Source organism: Lissotriton vulgaris, chromosome 11 (assembly GCF_964263255.1).
Source record: "Lissotriton vulgaris chromosome 11, aLisVul1.2, whole genome shotgun sequence".
Taxonomy (NCBI): Eukaryota; Metazoa; Chordata; class Amphibia; order Caudata; family Salamandridae; genus Lissotriton; species Lissotriton vulgaris.
In genome coordinates, this window is record NC_141699.1 from 270,246,662 (window position 1) to 270,269,151 (window position 22,490).

At 46.5% G+C, this 22,490-nt stretch overlaps 2 protein-coding genes across 2 annotated transcripts in view; one reads left to right on the forward strand and one right to left on the reverse strand.

The window, feature by feature from the left end:
- Positions 1–602: 602 nt before the first annotated feature.
- The window catches only part of CABP7 (calcium binding protein 7), a 575,747-nt gene continuing 553,859 nt past the window's right edge, over positions 603–22,490 (reverse strand). Inside the window, exon 5 of the mRNA XM_086944739.1 lies at positions 603–3,247. Within this exon, the coding sequence (XP_086800865.1) occupies positions 3,120–3,247 (128 nt within the window). The 3' untranslated portion in view covers positions 603–3,119. The remainder of the gene's footprint in view (positions 3,248–22,490) is intronic.
- Positions 16,561–18,063, forward strand: LOC147679647 (uncharacterized). Its single transcript, XM_086944668.1, has one exon. The coding sequence runs from the start codon at positions 16,561–16,563 to the stop codon at positions 18,061–18,063; it is 1,503 nt and encodes a 500-aa protein (XP_086800794.1).

Consider the following 22,490-nt stretch of genomic DNA (forward strand, 5'->3'; position numbering starts at 1 on the left):
AAGCAGCAGCTTGCCTTGTTTTCTCCGCGAAGCTGTCCAGGAATTTTACTAGTCTACAGATCAGTTGGGCATCCGCTGAGCATAAGGCTTGGACTATCGCGGACCGGCAGGTATGGACTCTTAGCTCGTTGAGTTTGTCCTTGAGCCAGTGCCGCCGTCCGTAGTACTTGGCTGGGCAGATGCAGACTATGTGTGTAATTCTTCATATTACTGAAAATTGCACCTATCTAAATGAGATATTGGATTATCTGTTCTCCTTGAAGGCCTGATAAAAAAATGGATGTTAATTGATGGCAGCACGTTGGTAATGGCGCTCTAGGGCTCCTTTAACGTTACAGGGCAATGTCTGCAAGCTCGTGATGGAGCCCGCGCTTCCTTCTGGCACAGGAGAGCTATTGAAAAGTTTCCAGATCCAGACTGATGCCTGGGATATTCAAAAGATGAGAATCTGCAGGTAGATGTAGTATCCACCAGAAAAAGCATTACCTAAGGTAAGTAACATGTTCTAAAATGTACAGGGCTCTGAAAAGTTAGCAGCCGACCTCCATTACCAACATTCCAATATTTCATGGCAGTCAGACTGTGAGGTTTCTTCGGAGCTTCTGGAAACTTACCTCTCTGGGTAGATGAATGATACAACATCCACCTCTAGTTCTGAAGCATGTATACTAGGCTAAAGTCTGTCCCATATAAAACTGGTGATTTTCGGTTACAGCAACCGAACTTTAGCTCTATTGCTATGTTTTCTCTCCCTGTGTTTTCCTTTGAAAGAAACAGCCCCGTTGGTTTTGCTTGTTCACTTGTGACAAAACTTCAGCATCCCTCTTTGGTCCACTCTGATTTAGCCTCAATCTTCCTGCATATACACAAGTTTCTGTTCTAAATTCCATCTAGTTTTCCTGTCCATTTAGATTTCTTTTTTTTTGGTTGGGTCATTAAGGTATATCTGTGTTATGCTACTCTAGTACTCTCCTCTCAACCCTCCTCTCGATTCAACTCTTCTCTCAACTCTCCTCAACTCTACTTTTCTATGGGATACAGTGATTCGCTTCAAGATATAGATGCTCTCTTACAAAAACCTTACAGTTCGAAGCCAATGTCAAGGCATACAAACTGTGACACTAGATTGTAATATCTATCCCTTAACCCATGATGAAAAACATTTGGAAAACATTAAACAAAAGTATTGATTCAATAATTCTCCTTTTCTATTGCGCGTCCCAAGTCTGCTTCTGTATGTCTCTATTTTACCCCATACCTGAAATAAAAACTTTTTGATTCACTGCTTCAAGAAAATTGGCAATTTCCTCATCTATTTGTCCATGTGCTCGTCCCCCTCCGCCCACTATCTCCTGCTAAAATATATTTCTGTTCACACTTGCCACGGTGCTTCATTGCACATCTGAAATATTGACTTTTAATCTTTACCACCTTTTTATCCTTCCAACTTGTTTCAATAAATTGACTATTATGATGGATTTTCCTCTTTCTTACATGTACATGCCTAGCATACACGTTCGGTAACTCCTCCTCTGGCTTCGTTTATGTTCACATATATTTGTTAAGCATTATCGTGACTCACCCTCTTAAGAGGACACACTTTGTAAAATTTTCATCTTTGCGAAATTGACTCTCTTGCGCTGTCAGGGATTTGAATGAGTAGGCACTTACTTTGCTACTCTTCTTAGCCTGAAACACATTGATTGGTAGTTACTGGAATCTAGACACTCCCATCCTTTATCATTTGTGTCCCAGTTTTTAAGACCCGAGTCCAAGACTTGATACTTTTTAGTGGGTACTGCTCTTTGAAAAGCAGCCCCGTATCCCGTCTGTGCCCTCGCTGCACCGGTCTGCAGATACAGATCCAGGTAATATATAACAAATACAATTGAAGTGATTGGATGGTCAGTGTATCATAATAAATGGTTTGTAGTACTGGCATGGCCACTTACCTTGTGTCTATGAATATGCCACTGGGTTGCATTGCTCAAAGATCCCATGCAATGGCTGTATAAGGCTGTGCATAGGTTGCAAGGCTTGTGTGATGATTTATCATGAGTGCAAACAAGCATGAACGGGTGAGATGACATACATTGCAAGCATGGGTAAGCTTTTTATGTCAGGATTTGCATGTGCGTGTGTTGGATATAGTGCTTGGATAATCCCTTACTAAGAGATTGTGGGAGTCTGCAGCCCCTGTATGAACACTTGCCAGAATTTTATGAGCGTACATGGTTACAGTCATGGGTAATCACTTACAATGAAGGTTCATAAGTTGCAGTGGTTCGGTGGTCACTTACCATGACTGTATGAATGCAGCTGAGTTGAGAAACTGCAAGGATGTAGTCCTTGGATGATCACTTACCATGAGAATGAGTTGGATCGGTTGCAGTTTCTGACTGATCACTTACCAGGAGTATTCAAGAGTGGACAGGGGTTGCAGATTGTGTGTTATCACATATAGAGGTGTCTGAGGGTGTGAATGGGTTATAGTGTTTAGGTGATTATGTGTATGAAAGTATGCATGGGTTGCAGTGCTGGGATTTCAGTTAGTGCTGGGGACCCTGAGGGAGGATGGGAATGTTGAAATGGAGACAAGTTATATGTATTCAAGTCCAGCCCTTTATGCGAGATCCATGCAGTAGGAAATCCTCACAAGTGTCTATTGCTTACTGATGAACAGTTTATCATAAATATAGATATATATATTTATATCGCATTTAATATTACTATTAATAATTGTATATAACATTAAAAAAGCAGACAATATTGCACCCCAATAATGGGATAAGGGGGTTCTCCATGCACGTTCATGCACCTGTCTCCATATGGAGGCATGCGAGTCCCGGCTGCTCTTTTCGTCCAACTGCAGGAGTTGGGGTGGTCCTGCACTTCCTATCCAATCTACAAAAGGCCTGTTGCACATCTGCATGACCATTGTGGAAGCTTCTGCTCACCCCGAGAGAGGCAGAATGAGCGTGAGGGTCGGAGGTGAGGTTGGAGTTCGGTGGGGCATCACAGGAGGCTGATGATTCCAGAAGAAAAGTTTGATGATGCCCTGTTGGTTCCAGCCTTCTGTTGCAAAGTTTGTGCGAATCTCCTTCAAGTGCTCACCTCTGCTACTTCATGCCACTGCGTAAGACCTGGTTAGCTGCGATCAGCATTACGCTAATGATGAAGGCGATGGCAAATGCACAGATTAAGCTCTTCCGTACACAGGTCTGTCGGATTTGCTGGTTTGGAGAAGCTGAGTGGGTAGAAAAGCAGATGGAGGGAACAGGAGAACGATGTAGGGGTGTGCAGAAAGATGGTTGAAGAAAATACGGAAAGGTTTAGATCAGCGATGAAGAGTGGAAAGATAGTGAAAATGAACAGCGTTCGGAAAACCAAAGAATAAGAAGTGGAAGGGATAGGAATAAAATAACGAGGAAGAGAAAATGTAAAAATGAAGAGAATGAGATTGTGTGGAAAATCAGGAGAAGTACAGGAAAAAATTGCAATGTGGAGGTGTGGTGCACAATGGAAGTAGGCAGAAATGATCAGATAGTAATGTAAAGATGTGGAGCAGTAGAAAATGTTGTGAAGACGTGAAGATGTGTGTTTTGGCAGTAAGTAGGAAATATGGTGAAGTTGAATGAGATAGCAGGAGGAAAGTATAGAAGGATGATGGATAGGACGCATACAGCAGGAGTGAAGACAAATGTTGATGGGAAAATAGAGGTACAGTGCATTTGATGCATAATTTAAAGGTTGGTGACAGAGTTGTGGAAAGATGGTTCAGGTAAGACAGTGCAGGCCAAAGGCAGGAAAGAAATGTAAGGGGAAATAGAAGAGAACAGCAGAAGATAAAATCCTGGTTAGTTGGATCTCCTTATTTGTACACACACACACACAACATCTCAGTTTTATGGGAACTTTCTTACATCATTGAAAAACAGAACTCTTTGTTATTCCTTATGCTAAAAATCCTTTAGAAAGTAGATAATTTCACACTCTTTTAAAAAACAAGAGAAATAGATACTCTGGCATCTTTGAAACCCAGGCCGACATGCCAAGGCAAGTTGAGACCTTACTGCCTTTGTCATGATAGATGAAAGCATACCACTGCTGTTCCCTGTCTTCAAAATCCAAGAATATTATTAAATTGCCTGCGCTTGATCAGAGGCAACTATTTTGCCCCTCTTATCTGTAATGGGGATGCAGATAACATTCTTGTGCAGGACCCATGGACATTTAATGGACATCGCCAACTAGTGTTGAAGGACATTTACAATTAGAGGCATACACGTCAGGGTAGTAGATAGCTAATTACCCTCAAAGATCAATGTGCGAGTGGAACGGATGCGGATGAGAATGAACGGGAAGACTAGTGCGAGTGTGCAGGTATGATGATTCCCCCCAATTGCTTACTGATAAGTTCAGTGATGCCTTTTCAGTATCCCTCATTGGCACTTGCAATATTGCACCCAACAAAATGTTGGCCTTTTAATCTTAAGTGTTGTGCACACTGCTTACCAATGTCTGCTGCAATTTGGGATTGAAGGAATATGTGCCTTGTCAGGTCAGTGTACACCAAGTGCGCCTAAGTAATACGATTTAGGTGGAGATTAGCCTGTTATTACGTCCGTGAACTATTGTCCATAGAGAAAACTCGCTGACATTCAGGGAGCTCCAAAAAACAATTTTGGTTGGTCATAACGCTCTACCTTTAAAACTGAAGACATTTAAGCTTCGATTACGAGCATTGCGGCATTCCATTAAAAGAATCCCAGTGGCCAGATTTAATATTACCACTTGCATCTCAGCGTGGAATTCCTGCAATTAGAAGTTAAACCCTTTGGAATGAAGAATATCTGTGCAGACCCAGATTTCTACATTTTATTACCTCTTCCTAGATGTTTTACACGTACATTTACCACCTACCCTAAGCAGGTGGTACATATGTGTGTGTGAGGCTGATGTGAGGTGGAGGGGGAAAGAGGATCAGGACAGTGGTGGTGGTGGTGGTGGAAAGGGGAAGAAGTGTCATAGCAGGGGAGAACATTGCATACTGGTCATCTCCCTTTCGCGCGCGCCCGGTTTGGTGGCGGACAATTTCAGAGCTTGCATGCAAGAACTGGCAGCCTGGATGTCCGCCAACTGCCTGAAACTTAATGGCAGTAAAACCGAGGTGCTCGTGGTGGGGGGATGTCCGTCTGTGTGGACGTCGGCGTGGTGGCCATCCTGCCTCGGAGAGACACCGGTTCCCTGCCAGGAAGCCAGGAATCTTGGGATGTGGCTAGATACCAACCTTGCCTTTGAATCCCAGATTGGTCGTGTGGTGGGGACATGCTTTGGAGTCCTAAGAATCCTGAGAAAGGTCTTGGATTTCCTGCCCACTTCCGCTCGTCGGACGTTGGTGCATGCCTTAGTCACCTCACGCCTAGATTATGGCAATTTGCTGTATCTGGGGGCCACGGGAAAGGCTCTCAATCGCCTACAGGTACTGCAAAATGCTGCCGCTCGCCTCATCTTGAGGCTCCCAAGAAGATCTTCCTCTAGGGCAGCACTTCAGGCTCTGCACTGGCTCCCTGTGAGGAGTAGGGTGGAATTTAAAGCCCTTGCCACGTGTCATCGGATTCTGGGTGGCAAGGCCCCTGCCCCGCTTCAGAGTCTGGTGACCAGGTATGAGCCCACTAGGACTCTGCGCTCCTCCTGTACAGGCCTCCTGAAAATTCCTAGAATTAGGAAAGCGCGTATGGGGGGAAGGTCTTTCAGATTCCTGGCACCGAAGCACTGGAATGACCTTCCGTCTGAGATACGCCTGGAGTCATCAGAATCCGTGTTTAGAAGGAAACTTAAGACCTACCTATTCAGACGGTAGCCGGCTGCGCTTGCTGTTAACTGCTTACTCCACTATTATAGCGCGGGGACACGCCTGTAGGCGTACACCAGGCGCTTTATAAATGCCCCTAATAATAATAATGCCCTTGCCGTAGAAGGTCAGGCAGTACTATGGAACGCAGTCTGGTTGCAGTTGTAATCCAGGCCTAATGTGATTTTACCAGCTGTTTTTCATGACTTGTGAAATCGAGTTTAATGTTCCTCCACCCTAAAAAAAAACAGGGACTAGGAATACTGGGTAAGTCAGTATAAGACTGAATGGAGAGCACATATGATACTATTCTGAACTTCAGCTTTCTGTGGAAAGAGAACATGCTTTTTTGGTAAACAAGCAACAGGACTCTGCAACCAAGATTTAAGGTGCCTAAGCAATGTGAACGGGTATTCATTTGGCTTTTGGATTCAACTTTAAATCGCAAAATGAATGCATGTGCAAACAAAATATAGTGAATGTGTCCAAACAACCAATACTTCGAAAACAGGCCTCTGTACAGTGGTCATCTAGCATACTTTTCCCAGTAATAAATACTATACTTGATGACTTTGTACACGCTTATTCTCCCACTTTCCGTAATAGGCTGGGACAAGCATCCGTAGGTTTAGTGAGTTTAGCCTCAACTAAATTTGCAATGGATGTCTGTACCCTAGCTGCTAAATGTAAATGGATTCAAATTACTGAGATGATGCGATTTACGAATTCTGCACAGTTGAAATCTATTATTTTGTTTTAAGTGTATGTGTCTTTGGGGAATATGAATTATAAAAATAATCACGTAGCTAAACTAGTGTAAGATTTGTGTAACTATTGACACATTCATCACAGAGTTTAGTTATACTTATGGGAGATTTTAACACCACATTATACCAAAAAGATGTGGAGGGAGTGCCACTGACTATGGTATACCTCAAACTTTATTTAATCATACATAAAGCTCACACTTTGGCAGGAATGGGAGATTTCAAGAAGATAGTCCAGCAAAAAGAACCTTTAGATTAGGGAAACAGAATTGCCCTATTGATTATGTAGATGTTGCTGAATGCCACTTTAACCTAGTGTTTGATTTTAGGGTATTGTACGAGACTGAGAGTGACCACTTTCCCTTAAGCCAGCTTTTGACACCTGTAATTGGTAAGGGTATTACCATAAGAGGTCTAGTCCAACCTGGAGATAAGCAAACGTTCTGGATGGGAGTACAGGATTGTGCAGACTTGGCTATCCTAAAACTAAACTGTGTAGTTCCTGAAGTCAAGTGATGTTCCTTGAACAGAGACATTGTAATGGGGTCACTGATCATTTCATAATTAGTTCTACATTTGATGAGGATTTTCTAAATAGCATATCCATAAAAAAAGATTACTGAAACGATTATTACTTTGAGGTTGACCACGGCTGCTGACCCAGACAATTTGCTCTCCTTGACTATCAAGGTAAGTAGTGAATGGTGAGCTTCACTATTTCATCAAGTATTTAGGTTGGTTTTAGTTAACTTCAGGAACATGTCTGAAAGCTGGAAGGGGGCAGTCATAAAACCCAAATTCAAAAAGGGGTAGGGGGTCCTCATGATCCTTTGACTTATAGCCTTTCTAATGTGAGTCTAAAAGTGTTCTCCAAATTATTACTGAACTATCTAGAAGAAATCTAAGACATTATGGATGTTATACGGAAATGGCAAGGTGGTAAAAAAAAGGCCATTCGACCATTGATCATTGTTTTATTTTATGGGCAAAAGCTAATAAATTGAAGGGGAGGGTAACCTTTATTACTGCTCTGTTGATTTCAAAGCTACATTTGATTTGGTAAATCGTGATATACTGTGGGAGCATTTGAAGAACGTGGGAGTCAATGTAGAGATATTAAATATATTGAAAGGAAATGCATAGGGATAATTGGGTTAGGGTCGAATTAAACCATGAAGGCTTGTTGTCTCAAAAGATACCGATTAATAATGGTCTATGTTGGATGTGTTTTAGCACCCACTTTGTTTGCCCTATATATGTATATCAGAGTTGCCTCTTGTCTTTGCAAATGTGTGCATTCTCCCCTAAAATGGGAGGTCGCCAGATCCCCTGCTTGCTAAATGCTTGTTGGAAGGGGAGGTCTCTGGGTGGTAGAGGTAGATACTTCTGACCACACAGAGACCCACCTCTTCCAGGAACGTTGCCGAGCACTTGAGATGGGAGGGTTAGGCATTTATGGTCGTGCACAATGAGGTCTCCCCACACTACAAAGGGACAGCACACCAGTTGGTTATATTTATGAAAGTTTCTTTATAAAACAATTGTCATCAGGTTCACCAGGTCAAAGCGTATGCTATACAATCAGGTTGGGGGGCAGGGTCATTCCCAGGTCTGAAGTGACTACGGGATAGTTCGATCTGGGTTAATAGTAGGAATGTTCCCCGTACTCACAGTCCAAAAAGGGAGGTAGTCACGAGTCCACGGGGTACCCAGTGTCCGGGCCGGTTCTGGGGAACCGTGAAGAGTAGCGGTAACGTTGCTGCTGGTGGTACAAAGCGTATCTGGCGTACGTCTCTCAATCCTCGAGCCGCGTGATACGGAGATGCCTTAGTTGCGGGGCGTACCAGGGGTACGGCTCGCACTCCTCGAACCTCGGGGCGACTGCTAGGCTGCGGATGCGGAGCGTATCAGGCGTACGGCTCTCAATCCTCGAGCCGCGTTATCGAGCGGCGTTGGTTCTGCGGTGCTGCGGGTACGGAACGTACCAGTGTACAGCTCGTACTTCTCGAGCGGCGTTGGTTCTGCGTGCTGCGGGTACGGAACGTACCAGTGTCCTGCTCGAGCCGCGTCCAGGTCAGTAGGGCTCGAGCAGTGGTGGGCAAAGTGTCCTTAGGGATCAGTTGAGCCACGACCAGGTCAGCAGGGCTAGAGCAGTGGTGGGCGAAGCATCCTTATGGATCAGGGGAGCCGCGACCAGGTCAGCAGGGCTCAAGCAGTGGTGGGCGAAGCATCCTTAGGGATCAGGGGAGCCGCAACCAGGTCAGCAGGGCTCAATGGGTGCCAGGGACGAAGCGTACGTTTTTCTCCAAAAAGGATGAGCCGCGACCAGATCAGCAGGGCTCTCTTGGACCAGCATACGACGAACTCCGTAGATGAAGAGCGGCCCCAGTTATAGTCCTTTTTTTCCTTTGAAGTCTGAGTCCTTGCAGGCGGCTCCCTGGTGCCCCAGGGCTGATTGTGGGTGCTTCCTGCCATCTGGCACCTCGATCCTCTGAAGTCTTGCCGTAGGGTTTCCAGACGCCCGGCGGATGCGGGGCCAACCCTGGGGGAGGCAGGAGGTGTGATCGAAACTACTCCACCCCTCTCACTTGGGAGAGGCTCGCTACCCGCAGCCGGGCATGGTGCGTTTGGCGTCCAGGTTTCCCTAGGGCCGGGGCCCTGCTTGGGGGGCTATGGAGTCAGGGGTCCTAGGGAAAGAGTGATTTCTAAACTAGACCTTCTATTGTTTTGTTCTATGACTAGGCTTCATGCATCCGGGGGATTGGGGGTGCTACGCGGGGGTTTCTATTATTTCCCCGGGGTCATGGGGGATCGGGGAGGACAGAGGAAAGGATTGCATTAGTGTTGGCCTCGCACGGGCTACTGTCGGGGCAAGGGGGCGTCTAGCCTGAAGAGTGAGTCATGCACGTGGGGGGACAAGGGGAAGGAATGTAAGGAGACCCACGCCAAGGATGCCAGGTCTAACAATGCTGATGACTTGGTAATTATGAATGTTACTCCAATCGGGTTACAAAAGGAGCTAGAGTCTTTTGCTAAATACTGTAATAAGAAAAGGTTGGTAATTAAAATGGAAAAAGCCAAGACCCTGGTCTTAAAAAAGGGTAAACATGATTGGTTCATTAATAGTGTCCGGGTAGGGGGTGTCACCTCCTGCAGATATCTTGACCTTCTTATTTTGTTCAATCCTAGAGTGGAACTCCCATATGAACCATATGAAAACTATAGCACTTACTTGTGTTCTTGGGTTAAGTAGGTTGAACAGGGTCTGTGGTGGTTATGATATGACTCCTGTGTTAAAAGCCTTTAAGGTAATGGTACAAAGAAAATTCCTCTGCGGTATAAAGATCTTTTGTATGAGAGGATTTTATGAAAGAAATAGGTTGAAAGGCCACCGTCTTGCAAGACTGCTATGTATCCCTCAATCGTCCATGGTTCAAGCAATTAGGATAAGAATGAAGCTTGTTTCATAGTTTTATTTCTCTATAAAACGTATTTAAGATTTTGGAACAGACTTTAAAGGATAGTGAGGACAAAAAGTCAAATGTTTGTAAAAAGAAGCTTTAAAATAGTGATCTCCTATGGGCTGCCAGTGTTTGAAAGTTTTTAAAGAATGTGTATGCTTTGATCTCTTTATACTCTCCCAATCAATCAATCAATCAATCAATTGATCAGTGGAATTATAAGCCTGGGTCTCAAGGCGCTAGGAGGGGAGGGGGTGGTTAAACAATTCCGATCAGTCGAAAAGCCAGGTCTTGAGTGTCTTCCTGAAGATGTTCAGGGAGGGAGCACGTCTGATGTCGATCTGGAGCTCATGCCCGGTCTTGGATGCGATGTAGGAGAAGGTTCTTCCACCTGTTCTGGTTCTGCAGATGCATGGGTTTTTGGCAAGGGTGAGGTCGGCGGATCGGAGGTTTCTCTTGGGCAGGTGGAAGGAGATTCTCTCGTTCAGGTATTCGGGCCGGTGTTGTGGAGCCATTTGTAGGCGTGGGTGAGTATCTTGAAAGTAACTCTCTTCTTGACGGGAAGCCAAGTAGAGGTTCCTCAGTTGTTGGGTGATGTGTTTGTGTCGAGGGATGCAGAGTACGAGTCTGGCTGTGGTGTTCTGTATGGTCTGGAGCTTACGTAGCAGAGACTTGTTGATCTCGGTGTAGAGGGCGTTTCCGTAGTCGAGTCTGCTGGTTATGAGTGAATGGGTGACGGTCTTTCGTGATTCTGGGGGGGTCCATTTGATTGTCTTTCGGAGGATGCAGAGGGTGTTGAAGCAGCTGGATGCAAAGGTGTTGACCTTTTGGGTCATGGAGAGGGAGGAGTTGAGTATGATGCTGAGATTTCGGGTGTGGTCAGTGAAGGTGGGCGGGCTGCCTAGGGCGGTTGGCCACCAGGTGTTATCCCATGCAGAGGGGGATGGTCCGCGTACGAGGACCTCTGTCTTCTCCAAGTTGAGCTTTAGGCAGTTGCTGCTCATCCAGGATGCGACGTCCTTCATTCCTTCCCCTAGAAGTGGAGTCTGGTGTTGTTGGGTTCCTTGGTGAGGGAGAGGATGAGCTGAGTGTTGTTGGGGTAGGGTATTATGCTGGCTGTCTGATGATGGCGGCGAGGGGGGCCATGTAGAAGTTGAAATGCGTGGGGCTTAACAATGACCCTTGGGTATTCCGCAGTTGATATCCATGGCTTCGGAGAGGAATGGTGGTAGTCTGATTCTTTGGGTTCTGCCAGTGAGGAACGAGCGGATCCAGTCAAAGGTGGTTCCTTGTATGCCGATGTCATGGAGTCTGGCAGTGAGTGTGCGGTGGGAGACGTGTTGAATGCTGTTGAGAGGTCGAGTAGGATCAGGACCGTGGTGTGTCCTCAGTTGAGGAGGTTGCGGATGTCGTCAGTGGCGGTGAGTATAGCGGTCTAGGTGCTGTAGTTGCTATGGAATCTGGATTGGGACGGGTAGAGGATGGAGTTTTCTTCAATTAATTTTGTTGTGCATTGACGGTCTTCTCGGTGACATTGGCTGTGTATGATAGAAGGGAGATGGGACAGTAGTTCTTGAGGTCCGCGGGATCTTCTGAGGGCTTCTTGATGAGGGGTCTGACTTCTGCGCGTTTCCAGCCATCAGGAAAGATGCCGGTCTTCAAGGTGGCATGATGGTGCGTCGTAGTTCTGGAGCAATGGCAGCTCTGTGGAAGATGTGCGGTAGGCAGGGGTCCGTGGGGGCCCCTGAGGGGATGCCTTTCATGGTTGAGATGGTCACTTTGGTGGTGACAGGGGTCCAGGAGGAGATGGTGGGCTGGCTGAAGTTGCTGGAGAGGGGAGTGGTTTCGGAGTCAGGTGTCTGGTCGTTGAAGTTGTAGAGGCTCTTGCTTGTCAGATGGAAGTAGGATCCGAGCTTGTTGCAGAGGTCCTGGGAAGGGGTGATGTCTTTGGTTTCGCTAGCGGGATTGGTAAATTCCTGGATGTCGCTAGCATTGGTGAATATTTTGTTTTGGATGAAGGTCCTTTTTGTGGATCTGATGCATTGGTGGTATTCTGTCATGACGTTCTTGTAGGCGGTGCAGTCATCCGACGTTTTGCTATTTCTCCAGCTCTTCTCGAGACATCTGCAGGTGCATCTGGACTCTTGAAGGTCAGCGGTGAATCAGGTGGCCTTCCTGGAGTGCTGTCTGTGGGGTATGTATGGGTGCGAGCTTGTCTGTGCAGTTGGAGATCCATCTGTGGAGTTCTTTGGCATCGGTCGTGGTGTTGGGGGCATCGTAGCTGAGGGTGGTGTTGAGGTGATCCTCAGTGACTGCTCCAGTTCCTTCGTGGAGGGCGTGGTGCAGGTTTGGCCGGCATTTGTTTGTCGACGTGGAAGTGTAGGCAGTGGTGGTCAGTCCATGGGGGTTGCGTGGTGTGGCTGAAGTGGAGGTTATTACTTCCTGCGAAGATGGGGTCGAGGGTGTGTCCTGCCTTGTGGGTAGGCGTGGTGACAATCTGCTTCAGTCCGATGTTTGCGAGTTTGTTCAGGAGGGTGGTGGAGCTGGGATCGTTGGTCATGTTGAAGTGGAAGTTCAGGTCTCCAACGAGTATGTAGTCCATGGAGGCGATGGCGTGGAGTGCGAGGAGGTCAGTGATGGCGGTGGCGAACAAAGCACAGGGTCCAGGGGCTCTGCTGCGAAGTGTGGTTCTAGGACTGTTTTTGACCTGGAAGTGAAGGTGTTCGGTGGTGGTAGAAGAAGGTGCTTGTGGTGGAGGTGGGGAGTTGGAGGGAGCTCTTGTGTGCGATGGTGAGTCCACCTCCTGGGCGGTTGGGACGGTCCTTCCTCTGGATCTTGTATCCGTCGGGGATGTAGGGGGCGGAGGAGGCATTGGTCCATGTTTCTGTAAAGAAGGCGACATCTGGTGAGAGGGTGTCGAGGAGGTCCCAGATCTCTACGGCGAGTCTGTGCAGGGGGCATTCGTTGAGGAGAATGCAGTTTAGGGCTCCGGTGGTGTTGACGTTCATCATGGGGTCGTGGGGGCAGTGTTTGAGGGGGCTTGGTCGGAGGCCAAGATCTGGCAGCAGTGACGGCAGGAGAACTGACTGTAGGTGATGTTCGATGTGGACAGCTGGCATTTGTAGTTACTCGCTGGGTAGAGAGTGAGGAGGGCAGCAGTGTGTGATTGGAGATCCAGGGGTTCTGGCTCTGATCGCGGTTGGGTCGCGGATGGGCGCAGACAGGCTTGCCATTGGCGCACCAGCGGCACGCCCTCTGCACGTATCTGTTGTGTGATCGTTCAGCGGCCACCATTAAATAGGGAAGGGGGAGGGATGTGCAGCTGGGAGGCGGGAGCAGGAACCGGCAGGGGAGAGGGGCTGCAGCGGCATCAGCAGTGGAAAGAAAAAACAGAGCAAAACAACGAAAAACAGGCACAGAAGCTAAAATAGGCAAAATCAGAAGCAGGCAACAGTCACAAAGTACAACACAGTAAAATACAGAAGCTGAACCTGAACAGCAGAGTGGGCACAGGCACGGACCTGAGCAGAAGCTGCCTCGAACACCTCTCAGGAGATACAGTGGAGCTGAGTTGCTGGGGAGAGAGCAGGTCTCAGACAAGAGGTCAGAGGTCCAGCTATAGAATCACCCTTAGAAATGTCACGGATGGATGTGAACATGTAAAGTAAGATGTTATCTAGAGAAGAAGACTATAGGTATCTAGGTACGAAAATATCAGTTATCCACTTCATGGAATCATGGCATAATGAGTATTTATAATTATATCCTTACACTATTGGTCTACTGGATCTGGCCTGCAAAATACTGTTTTTAAATGTAGACTGGGTATCATATGGTATTACATCACCCAATGTGAATTTTAGAGTTAGTGCATTTTGCAACTGTGGTTTTAATATTAAATGTACTAGTGTACACAATTTATTGGATTTTAGGCTTAATGTTGGAGAAAGGCGTTGATTTTTAAAGCCTGTTTTATTGAAATATAATATGAACACACAGTATGTAGATTTAAGGTTTTTATGTGATAATATAGAGTAGGGCCTTTGTTCAAATAATGAAATCCTCAGAATGAACCAGTAGTATAATACTTATGGTACTGTAGTGTACCTTTATTGAGAGCTGCAGTACTCTAGAAGAAGATACTGTTTCCATATAAGAACAATGAACACACCAGTAAGTGCCTAAGTGTAGGATGTCAATATTCGGCCCCTAAGAAGTTAACACACCCTTGACAAATATTAAAAAGACTGAGATCAGGAGGGGGTATAGTTATTTAGATGTCATTGTTGTTTGAAAGTGTAACTAAACGAATAATCGTGTATGCCATAACATTTGTATATATAATGTATACCATCTGAAGGACATTCTGAAGGTCTAATGCTCTCTTTATAAGTTCCCTTGATTTTGGTGCGGGGGTAACAGATGGCCATACACTATCCCCACACCTAATTCTGATGATTGAGTTGTTTTCAGGGAAAGAGGACTAACACGCGGTTAACATGCAGATCTGGTAATATTGGGTGAAAATCATTGTTTCTTTTCCCCATTTTGGAGAAATTGCACACCCAAATCCGCATCCACGTACCAACTCCTCTGAAGGTAAATGAAATAAATAACGGTAACTATCATTACTGTGAATCATAGCCCTCACTGTTATAGTTCTCACATAGTTGAGGAGTCCCACCTTCCAGACAGGACTTTGTGTAAAGCAAAGGAGAAAAAGGATGCTAGTCCAATTTGTATTACTACTAAAAGGCACAATGCTACACTTCCCACTATCCCTCCCACATCCTGTTTATTCTCAAGCAGAAATCCATCTCCTAAGAGGTGCAAATAAAGGGAGGTGGGAAGGAAATGGACTGGAACGAGGAGGACTGTGATTCAGAGTAATGAATATTACTGATAAGTAATTATTTCATTACCCATCGTCCGTCCTCCTTGTCCCAATCTTCACATAGTTCAGGATATAACAAGTATTATCATTTGCACCAACACCAATTTCGATGCTTGAATGAAAATACATTTTAATCACATATATGAACATTACTTTATTGCTGTGTTAATGACACCTGAGCCAACATTCTTTTCAAAAGACTGCACTAATTGTAGTTGATAATAATTCACAAAGGTCAGTGGAGTCGACCAGTGGCCGCCTTGCAGGTCTACAACAAGGATGCACCCACTTTCTCAGCCCATTAAGCTGAAATAGTTATCCAGTATTGGGGTATCTTTCATAGATTCACATGCCTGTGTGGGAGTCCCACGGTAAATAAAAAAGCAGTGCCAAAAGCACTTTGTAGTAGTAGGCCCTAGAAAAGGCCTGAGGCCTATATTATAGTAGCCTATCTACCTCATTATGCTAAAAGGACCAAAGTCTTTGCTCCAACCAATCAGCTCACAGCACCCTCTAGAACCTTCCCTGCAGAGCCAGCTCTCCTCAGATTTTCACCGCACGTCGTGTGGAAGGGAGTCTCCCTGAGTCTTGACTCAGTTTTTTTTTCTTCAGAGCTTCAAGATGTCTGACAAGAAGGCCTTGTTTAGACCTTGCAGAACATGCGAGAAGAAGAGGGTCCATGTGGATGACCAGCACAAGGACTGCATTTATTGCCTGTATCCTAAGCATGAGGGAAAAAGCTGTAAGATCTGCCTTACCTTCCCTTCCAAGACCTTAAGGGATAGGGAGGTCAGAGTCCTTTTGTGGCTTAAATCCTCTTCCACGGATGATGACGACAGAGCCGCTACCTCTAGCAAGAGGGCGAGGTCTCAAGAGGATAAGACAAGTGAGGGGAGAAAGCATGCTAAGACCTCCCACTCTACTTTAGGTTCCTCACAGAGATCCAAACATTCTGTCTCTGGAGCCTCAGCCACCAATGATCCGGCAAAGAAAACTGTGAGTAAGACTTCTACTGTCTCTTCTCCAGTGACCACTGTCTCTACTTCAACCTCTTCTTCTATGGATATGATATCCACTACATCTGTTACTACTCCTATTGTGTCTACAAGGATTTGTATTGTGACAAAAAGAACTCTCGTGGACGACTCGTCGACGAAGACGCCATCATCATCGAAAAATTCGTCATCCAAGAAGAGCCCGTTGACGAAGTTGTCGACGCCGCCGTCGACGACTGTCTCGTCGACGAAGAAAGCATCGACGTCTATCCCGTCGACGACGAGCCCGTCTTCGGTTACCCCGTCGACGACCGTCCCGTCGACGGTGGCTCCATCGACGACGGTCCCGTTGACGGCAAGTCTATCGTCGACGATGCCCTCGTCGTCGATCTCGTCGACGATAAACCCGTCGACGACGGCATCTTTTCAGCAGGTGGATGCACCTTGGTCACCGGGGCCATCAAGATCGATGGGATCAGCTTTACTAAAACCTACCACTGGGAATCGGGCCTTTTGTACACCAATAGCGACAAAAAACTTTCAACTCGTGTCTTATAAGAGACAACAAGGTTCATATATATCACCACTTATGCCTTCTCATCTTCTAGAAACTTATGCTGATGATGAAGAAGATGACTTTGAAGACGATGATGATGAGGGTGCTTTTGGTGTGGCACGTCACCCATCCGAGCTTGTCATCATGTGCCAAGATGATGATGAAGACGATTCCTACGCTGAACACTACTACCAGGAGGATATCATAGTACCTCATGCATTGGAACATCAGAGACGGCCTAGGGTCCCGGAAGTCACTCAGTTGCCGCCTAATTTGATACAAGACTTACAGGCTATGCTGGTGGATTACAGACAGCGTTTTCCACCGCAAGTACCTCAATCTGATACTGCAGTTCCTCCTCAGCAACATCCACCGGTTTCTCCAATTGTGGAAACTCCGCAACCGGTCTTGCCTCCACAAACTCCGGATACGTCATCAGAAGAGGAGGTAGAAGATGGGGAGTTGCCTAACATACCTTCATCAGACCCATGGGATGAATACGTTATACCCATGCCATCCCCTCCAACTCCACAACCTTCAGATTCACCCCCTCAAGATGTAGGTGGTTTTCACAACCTGATGCAGAGGGCATCAACCAGGTTTAAGCTCCCGGTTACAGTGGAGCAAACGGAGTGTTTTCTCCATGACTTTAAAGAGGAAACAAGAAAGATATCTAGAGCCATTCCCATTATTGAGTATATTTGGAAGGAAGGCATAAAAATAATGAAAAACCCTGCATCTGTGCCTGCTGTGTTGCCCAGAATAGAAAAGAAATATCGTGCTCCGCTCTCTAGTCCGGCGTGCCTTATTGGTCATCCACGCCCGGATTCGGTAATCTCTCAGGCGGCGCAACAAAGGTCAAAGAACCCAGCTACCCCTATTTCTACACCAGATAAAGAGGGGCGACGATTAGACCTTATTGGGAAGAAGTTTTCCACTATGGCTGCAGCATCCATCAGGATAGCAAATTCAATGGCGATTATTGGACGCTATGATCGCCAAATGTGGTCAGAGATGGCTAGCTTCATAGAGCTGTTGCCAGAGGACAAAAGACAAGAAGCCAGGAAAGTTCTAATGGAAGGAGAGCGGGCAGCGGAAGAATCCATCGACTGCGCTCTAGATATGGCAAATACAAATTTCAGACAGTTGGCTGGGGCAGCTGTCCTGAGACGTCAAGGGTGGTTAAAAGCCACTACATTTCGTCCGGAAGTGCAGTTGAAAATACTGGACATGGCATATGACGGAGAGTCCCTCTTTGGGAAGCATGTCGATGAGGCTCTCCAAACGATTAAAACTGACACAGATACTGCAAAGTCACTAGGATCATTGCAATATAAAAGAGGATCGTTCAGAGGAGCTAGAGGACGAGGTTATTCGTCCAGAGGAAGTTATTACCAGCAAGGCAGGCAATATCAACAACAATACCGCCAAAACTATCAGTCCTCTTATAGACAATCTGGATCGGCTGGTTTCTCTCGCCAAGGAGGAAGAAGGCGCGCAAACAACCAAGGACGAGACAGTCACAAGAAACAGTGAGAGCAATTGGGCGCCACCTCCAATCCCTTACCTTCCTGTGGGTGCGAAGATATCTGCATTCCAACAGCAATGGCAGAATATAACAACGGATCGGTGAGTGTTAGACTTGATCCAACATGGTCACACCCTAGAGTTCATCACCAAACCTCCAACAACTCCGCCCAGGGGTCCCCCTCCCCCTCGTCTTCACTTATTGTTCAAGGAAGTGCAAGCTATGCTTCTCAAAAACGCAATAGAGAAAGTTCCAAATCATCAGAGAGGGGCAGGTTTTTATTCCCGTTTTTTCCTCATAAAAAAGAAAACAGGGGAATGGCGACCGATCCTAGACCTACGCAATCTGAACAAATATCTCAAGAAGCAGGGATTTCGAATGGTCACCCTCTCGGACATTCTCAGTTGCCTCAACGAGGGAGATTACATGGCTTCCTTGGACATGGAAGATGCATACTTCCACATACCAATCCACCCAAACCATCGGAAGTACCTCCATTTCACGGTGGCCGGCGCCCATTATCAATTCAAAGTTCTCCCATTTGGCCTCAAGTCGGCCCCAAGGATTTTCACGAAGTGCCTGGCCCCTGTGGCAGCAGCTCTTCGGGCAGCAAAAGTGCAGGTCTTCCCGTATTTGGACGACTGGCTAGTCAAAGGTCCATCAGAGGCCAAAGTAAGATCCAACATTACAGTATGCCGCAATCTCTTCGCATCACTAGGCCTCACAATCAACAAAACCAAATCTCAAATGGATCCAAAACAAAACCTGTTGTTCCTAGGAGCTTGCTTGGGCACAGTGGAATGCAAGGCATTCCTATCTCGAGAGAGACAGCTCCGACTGCAGGCGTTGGCCAAAAAACTGGCAAGAAGAAGGTCACTTTCAGTTCGCCTATTTGCATCACTTCTGGGGATGTGTTCTTCAGCCATCAACCTCATTCCATTGGCGCGTCTAAAGATGCGGCCACTGCAAGAGGAGCTAAACTGTCAATGGCATCAAGCGACAGGTTCATTTGAGGACACCATCACAATCACCAACAGGATGGTGCATGCACTCCAATGGTGGTCTCAGATCAGCAATCTGGAACAGGGGCTCTCATTCTTGCAGAATCCTCCGGATTTTATTCTGACGACGGATGCGTCCATGGAGGGCTGGGGTGGTCATCTCCAGGACCTGCAAGTGCAAGGAAAATGGTCTCAGCAACACAAGAAATGCCACATCAACAGTCTAGAGTTGAAAGCCATTTGTCTGTCTCTTCAAGCGTTCCTCCTCAGGATAGTAGGATCCTCGGTTCTGGTCAGAACGGACAACACCACAAGCATGTTTTATATCAACAAGCAGGGAGGAACGAGATCAGCAACGTTATCCAAACAAGCCCAAGAGTTATGGAAATGGTTAACAGTTCACAACATAACTCTCAAGGTGGAGCACGTCAGAGGCCTCTACAACACCTTGGCAGACAAACTGAGCAGAACATTGTCAGATTGCCACGAGTGGGAACTGGACAACGACCAGTTGAACTATGTGTTTCAGAAATGGGGCAAACCCAAGTTGGACCTATTTGAAACCCAACAGAACAAGAAATGCCGGTACTACGCCAGCAGATATCCTCAACAGGGGTCAAGGGGGAATGCCCTTTCGATGCGATGGTCAGGGACCGATGCATACGCTTTTCCTCCGATCCCTCTGATTCCACGAGTGGTGCGCAAAATGAAAATGGAGAGTTGTTGCCTTCTCCTCATTGCTCCCAAGTGGCCTCGCCAGTATTGGTTTCAGGAACTCATGCTACTTTCACAGGAACCACCGATCAAACTGCGTGTAACTCCGAAGTTACTGTCACGCAACGAGGGTCAGGTACTTCACCCAGATCCTCAATCACTGAAATTGCACGCATGGCTCCTAACTTCCTAGAATTCAAACATCTCCAAATTCCTCAGGACTGCCGAGACATTTTAGAGAAAGCAAGAGCCCAGAGTACTTTAAAAACTTATCGTCTCAAGTGGAAGCGTTTTTGCGCATGGTGCATCTCTAGTGCTTTACACCCTATAGAGACGCCGGCAGAAAAGATATTACCCTATTTGTTGCATTTAGCGCAATCTGGTCTTTCTTTTTCATCAATAAAGGTCCACTTAGCGGCCTTATCCAGGTACAGAAAGATGTCTAACACTCAATCACTCTGCTCTTCATCGCTAATCAAGCAGTTTATGAGGGGTCTGTTCCGGGCTTATCCCCCAGTGAAGCCCTCACCACCGGAATGGGAGCTCAACACGGTTCTATCACAGCTGATGAAGCATCCGTTCGAGCCTATCCATAGAGCCGACCTAAAGTTCTTGACGTGGAAGATTGCTTTATTACTGGCGCTAACTTCCGCAAGAAGAGTGGGAGAAATTCAAGCTTTCACCATAAAGGAGCCCTTTTTACATTTCTCCCAGGACTATGTCACTTTTCGAACGAATCCAACGTTCATACCGAAAGTGCCTTCCCAGTTTCATCTAAATGAACCTGTCAAGCTGAAAGTTTTCTTTCCAAACCTGTCAACCCCAGCTGAAAAAACATTGCATTCTTTGGACATCAAACGATGCTTAAAATTCTATCTTCAGAGAACCAAGGCTTTGAGAAAGTCAGACCAACTGTTTGTAGCTTATGGCCAGACTACATTGGGAAAAGCGGTTAATAAAGCCACGATTTCAAGATGGATCGCATCCGCTATTCAATTCTGCCACGTCAAGGCTAATCGACCATTGACAAGATCTGTTCGATCTCACTCCACAAGAGCTGTGGCAGCGTCTGCGGCTTTGTTTGCAGGAGTGACGCTTGAGAACATTCGCCGTGCTGCGACATGGAAGAATGTCCACACGTTTACAAGACATTACTGCCTGCAATCAGCAAATCAGGATGATGCGGCAGTGGGCCAAGCTGTTTTACGTCACCTGTTTCCATAAGGAGTATGTTCAGGTACTGATGTTTACTTATTTCATATAAAGTACATGCAATTCAATAGATTGTTTTAAATATGCAGACATATGCTAACATGTTGTGTATTTTTGTATGATGCTTAAGATTTCTTTCCAGAAAGAAAATGCATAATATCAATGTTGAACTTGAACATGATTTATTAATAGATCAATCTCTAGGCGTTTTTTGGTTGTTGACGATACATTCATGGGGGTGCACTGCAATAAGTCTCCCACCATCCGCAACCGACTTTGCCTGGCTTACTGCTTGCTATTCTGATTCATGCAAACACAACAGGTGATGGACCGAATGTGGATCAATGTCACACACTCATCCCAGTCCAAAGATCTGGGCCCAAATCCATCGTTTTTTTGCACTCCACACCACCCTGGGTTAGACAATGGCGATATGCAAATCAGCTCTGACCCTGTGCCCCATGGGAACAGTCCAGTCCGAACTACAAAAGCCATGTCCTTCCCAGAACGGAATCAAGCATCCGAGGACCGGACCGGTTTCGAGGTAACACCTCTCATCAGTCCGGCTAGCTTGACTCCAGTGGTGTGGAGTGCCTGGGACCCACGTCTGGGCATCCCCAGCGCACTTAGGGCGGAATATGCAAACACAACAGGTGATGGACCGAATGTGGATCAATGTCACACACTCATCCCAGTCCAAAGATCTGGGCCCAAATCCATCGTTTTTTTGCACTCCACACCACCCTGGGTTAGACAATGGCGATATGCAAATCAGCTCTGACCCTGTGCCCCATGGGAACAGTCCAGTCCGAACTACAAAAGCCATGTCCTTCCCAGAACGGAATCAAGCATCCGAGGACCGGACCGGTTTCGAGGTAACACCTCTCATCAGCCCGGCTAGCTTGACTCCAGCGGTCCTCGGATGCTTGATTCCGTTCTGGGAAGGACATGGCTTTTGTAGTTCGGACTGGACTGTTCCCATGGGGCACAGGGTCAGAGCTGATTTGCATATCGCCATTGTCTAACCCAGGGTGGTGTGGAGTGCAAAAAAACGATGGATTAGGACCCAGATCTTTTGACTGGGTTGAATGTGTGACATTGATCCTCATTCGGTCCATCACCTGTTGTTTTTGCAAACTCACTATAAGTGTACTGGGGATGCCCAGACGTGGGTCCCAGGCACTCCACACCACTGGAGTCAAGCTAGCCGGGCTGATGAGAGGTGTTACCTCGAAACCGGTCCGGTCCTCGGATGCTTGATTCCGTTCTGGGAAGGACATGGCTTTTGTAGTTCGGACTGGACTGTTCCCATGGGGCACAGGGTCAGAGCTGATTTGCATATCGCCATTGTCTAACCCAGGTTGGTGTGGAGTGCAAAAAAACGATGGATTAGGACCCAGATCTTTTGACTGGGTTGAATGTGTGACATTGATCCTCATTCGGTCCATCACCTGTTGTTTTTGCAAACTCACTATAAGTGTACTGGGGATGCCCAGACGTGGGTCCCA

Excerpts from the sequence above, each read along its gene's own strand:
- LOC147679647 (XM_086944668.1), top strand. The coding sequence starts at position 16,561 with ATGCCTTCTCATCTTCTAGAAACTTATGCTGATGATGAAGAAGATGAC.